A 5,000-nucleotide genomic window follows, 5' to 3' on the forward strand; every position below is an offset into this window, starting at 1 on the left:
AATTCTTTCTTTAAATTACTGGATTTAATGACGCCATATATGGGTTTAACTATCCCTTATACTGAAGGATACTAACATATGCCATACAAAACTAGAATAAGTTGAGTTTCATTGTCCGTATGGAGCTGGTTAATTCATATAATCCTCGGGGAAAATGATACAAACTCCTTTTTCAAAGCATCTTATTCTCTTTAGTCTTGTTGGTTTTAGGGTGGAAACAACTGCAGTACACCCCCTTGCTCTGTTTGCCTCCTACTTGTACACACTAACAACTGAGGATTGATGGTCAGTGATGAATGCATAGCTATGTATGACATATTTGACATCTATGCGTCACTTCGTTGGTAGTTTCAAATTTCCATTTGAATTACACAATGCATTTTAATGTTCATTTCCAATTATCACATGCTGTAATAAAGGCATAACCGACACCATGTGAATAGTTATTTCCTAGTTTTCTCTGTGTCAGTTTGTATGGTATTTTATTATAACATATGGTTTGATATCATATTTCAGAAATGATTTTTCCTTAAAAAAATGAAAATCAAGGATAACACTCCAGCATTATCTTAATACGTTTATACTGCTGTGGAGTCCGGTTTCTCAAGAAATATAATGGAATGCCCTTGCCTACCATCCCCAAGCATTTACCTTAATAGATAACAGCTTAGAAATTTTTCATGCAATTGTTAACACATCTAGATTTGTGGTTATATGCTTTCCAGTAACTAGTAGGTAGAAAATTCAGTTTAGAAATTTAATTACTAATGTATTTTTTCAGAGCTTCTTATCTAAAGATCTATAATAGTAAAATTACCTTTAAAACAAATAATTTTCCTCTTACAATAAAAATAAAGGATAAATATAAAACACATTTGTGAATATATTTATTTGCAAATCATAAGTTTCTCATGTATGAAAAGTGCAAAATGTATTACATACAATATCACCTACACATGAGGACATCTACCCACATCTTATAATCAAGACAATCATTCGAAGCCAAAGCCTAAATGCATGTGAAAACTTCCCCTAAAAGTTGAGCAAGTACAAAACACTTCAGTTATAGTAACAAATGGGCTTGCAGACAGTTTAACAACAAACATTTAGTCTCATTTCAGTAAACAAAAATTCAACTGGTTTATTGCAATCCACCTAGTTTACTTAGTTGTACTGTTGAAAAGTAAGTTTTTCCTTTAACACATTCTCAATTTTAAATACAAAGTTTTTTTTAATAACAGTACTAATGTATTTACAAAGCTTCTTTGAGATTTTTTTTTAGATAGCAGGGTGTGGCCTTGCATCCTAAAGTTTATGCTTGAACAATACTCCAGTAACTCTTACAACACTGAAACTTCAATAACCCCAAATGCCTCTCATTTACCTTTACCAGTCTAGATATAAATATTCCCCTTTAGCTGAGGAATTATCAGCATTTTGTGATTTGATGAAATCTATGAAAAATAATTTCCTAAGATTATTTTTCTATTCTTTTCTGGAATGCAAAATATATCTATACAATAAATAAGTGCCCTAAAGAAGATACAGTATATTTATTCTAATCTCACAAATGTCTTGTGACACTGATGCATTAAAATCTTCCTTTCTTTGTCTGTACAGGCCTAATGAAAAAGTCTGATAAATTGGGATTGAACAAAATATTCAACTTATTTAAACATTATCCAGCCTAAACTGAACATTGAGAAACAGAGTAATCCACCTGCTAATTACCCTGTTTCTACTACCCTCCCCCTTCTTGCCTATGCTAGTCTGGAAAAAACGAGTTAGATAACATGAGTTCCATTACTGGGTGGAGAGCATGTGTGCTGCTCTTCCAGACTTTCATCTGGTTGTGTCTGCCTTTTCCTCTTGGCTTTTAAATCCTTACATAATAGTAGATGGCAAGTGTTACAAATGTTTGTTTTTTCTAAATAATTCAAATATAAAGGATTTTATTCATGTCTACCTAATGCCCTCCACCATCAAGTTAAAATCCTGCAGGACTAGAAAGAAAAACTATTAAATGGTACTTGTATTCCTATCAGTCTGTACCTATTTAGTTAACAGACCTATTAGCTGACTAAATTACTAAAAGCTATGTACTTCCACAGAAATGAGAGGAAAGGCAAAAAAAAAAAAACTATTCATGGTCTTACTATCTGTTGAGGTGTCAAGTCTGACTCAAAATGCCAGTGATTTCGTGTTTCCCTTATCATAATGGCTGTGTTTCATTTCCTCTACATACTTCATCTTCACATGGCATCCACCCCAGAGCAGGAGAATCAACTAAGAAACATGGAAAAGTTTAACAACAATGATGAAAGATCCTAGAGGAGCCCACCACAGACCTGATGGTTAAGGCAATTATGGTGATGTTGATTTTTCTCTCTCCAACATTAACTTTTCACAAATTTAAAAGTAATCCAATTTGAGTTCTGTTGTCTTCTTCAGAACAATACATGCCTTCTTAGTGTACTCAATAACCAGAACCAGTATGAAATGGTCAGCACTAAAACAAATTTTTCTTTCTCTAAGGGGGTGGGATGGGGGCAGGGAATAAACATAAAAAATTATGGCTATATACAGAGCAAAACATGCAAGAAAGATGTACAAATAAGTTTCTTCTGACTTAACATTCTCAATAAGACTGCCAGTATCTCATAGAACATCAATCAACTTTAATGATATTTCTGATTCTCTCAACAGGACAATTAAAATAAATTTTCATATATCATAAAATCAAAATTTTTATCACTTGACTGTATGAGAAATAATTAAGTTGATTTTTTTTTTACAACAAATACTTCTTGCATTTTAGCATAAATAATTAACAATAAATACACAAATTTGAGAGAGAGAGAGAGAGAGAGAGAGAGAGAGAGAGAGAGAGAGAGAGAGAGAGAGAGAGAGAGAGAGAGAGAGAGAGAGAGAGAGAGAGAGAGAGAGAGAGAGAGAGAGAGAGAGAGAAATTGTTAATAAAATAATAAAATATTTTACAATAATCATTTTAACAACACAAAAGAAAAATGTTCACTTCAGTGTATACAAATCTACATAGCTATCTGTACTCTACTCTTAAAAGTTCTAATACATTAAAACTACTCTAACAACAATACATAAACACTATAATAAAAAATAAAAAAAATCCAGTGTCACAAATAGTTTTCACAGTCATTCCATCACCCATGACTAGTTTCACATATACAGACTTTTCATCTGCAGCAATAGACTTCAATTCCGCAATAAAATAACAATGCTGCAAAAATTATTGCATAATTGGAACTTTACCTGAATTTACTAACAACCCTACTTCATAAAAACTTTTCCTTTGATTTGTGTTTACAAAGGCAAATAAGGAAGGGGCTGCCAAAGGACTAGAATTTTTTACAACTGTATAATAAACATAAAAATGGCCATTTTGTACATTCATACGATATGATGTGATTCTGATAGCCAGATGCATATTGCATATGCTTTCTCAAAAAGAATGAAAAGGTTCAACAATATTGTCAACAATTAAATACATAATAAAACAAAAACAGAACAAAAGAGCTGTGAGGCATGAAAAAGATCCCTGTTACTCAAGAGACAATTCCTGATACCACACTTATTGTTATAAAGCATCATTTCTGAATACATTATACCAGATACAGCATTATAAATATATACTTCACCAAAAATTGCCACCACTGATACTCTGATACAGTCGTTCCCCATTTCACTTCTCGACAAGCCATGATTACACATTTCACTTTGTGCAACGTGTGCTGATGATTGACACAATTACCGGTTAAAGAGGCCCAACCTAAGCAGCTCATTTCATGAATGTGAATGGTGGGGACCAAGTCATCATGATTGCAACATACTGTATAAGGCCAATGTTGTGAGGACTGGTTTACTACTGACTTAACAAAAAAAAAACTACACATTCAACTTCACATACTTATAGGATTCTTTTCATTAGTTTATTCATAGGCTGCCTTTTTAACTAGTCTAAATTCTCAATATCCTTTCTGAAAACATTTAGAAATTCATTGTATTTAATCACAATCCCCAATCAACAGGCTGACCTAACACTCAGCCTGGTTAGATTAATGGAAATAATGGTTATTTTGACCATTAGAATATACCAAAGAAAGCTAAAAACACTGGTATATTATAATATCACAGACCATAGAAAAATTACTCTATTTAGCCTTTGCTCTGCCGAACGTTTATTCATTGGCCTTACAAAGTAAAGTAGCTAAAACTATTGCCCTTTCTCTAGGAACTACTGTGAATACAGGATATCACATTGTACAACAATCTTTGTTTGACTATACTCTATAGGTTTCTCTTTTTCCTTCTGATTTTTTTAACTGACACAAGCTCTGCTTTTTGCTGGATCAACATTCATGTCTTTAATATGTATGTGTTGTGTATGATTATGCATGTGCATGTGCATGTGTATGTACATATATACTGTATATATACTCCAATACCATAGCCTTCATGACCAGATTTCTCTATATCTAAATCAATCCCCTTGATGGAATAAGAGTCGCTATGCAACCTATAAAATCCTAAAGTAAACTCGACCTCATATAATACAATGTGGTCACATGTTTTCTTCCTTGTATCTCTGTATAAGTGTTCTTAGGGTTCGGTTTGGAGTAAGTGTAAGGTGGGAGAGCTTCTCATTGGTCATTGGACTTGTCCGCTTGCCACTAGCCAACCAAGCTTCCATTGCTACTCTCTCGTAGGTGAATCCATCTGAAAGGAAAGTTAATAACAATGGCTAAAATTTTGTATTTCCACTCTTGGTGAGTTATGTGCTCTTTTAAAATTGTCAGATCAGACATACTACATGTTCTTTTAGATCTGTGTGACATCCATAACCATCTTCATGATTGCTATCTGTAGCTAGTTTCCTAGGAGGAACTTACCAGCACATAGGACGGGATCATCTATCAGCTCTTGTGTAATGGGACAGAGGAATTCTGTGGGAGGAACATTGGCTG

The 5,000-nt window shown here is 33.4% G+C and overlaps 1 protein-coding gene across 1 annotated transcript in view; it reads right to left on the bottom strand.

The window, feature by feature from the left end:
• Positions 1–2,937: 2,937 nt before the first annotated feature.
• LOC119575519 (WD repeat, SAM and U-box domain-containing protein 1-like) overlaps positions 2,938–5,000 on the bottom strand; it is a 23,153-nt gene continuing 21,090 nt past the window's right edge. The window contains exons 11-12 of the mRNA XM_037923169.1: positions 4,926–5,000; positions 2,938–4,752 (exon numbers count right to left, since the gene is read on the bottom strand). The exon at positions 4,926–5,000 is cut by the window's right edge and continues 75 nt beyond it. Coding sequence (XP_037779097.1) covers positions 4,598–4,752; positions 4,926–5,000 — 230 coding nt within the window. The 3' untranslated portion in view covers positions 2,938–4,597. The remainder of the gene's footprint in view (positions 4,753–4,925) is intronic.

This window comes from Penaeus monodon, chromosome 7, assembly GCF_015228065.2.
Source record: "Penaeus monodon isolate SGIC_2016 chromosome 7, NSTDA_Pmon_1, whole genome shotgun sequence".
NCBI lineage: Eukaryota > Metazoa > Arthropoda > Malacostraca > Decapoda > Penaeidae > Penaeus > Penaeus monodon.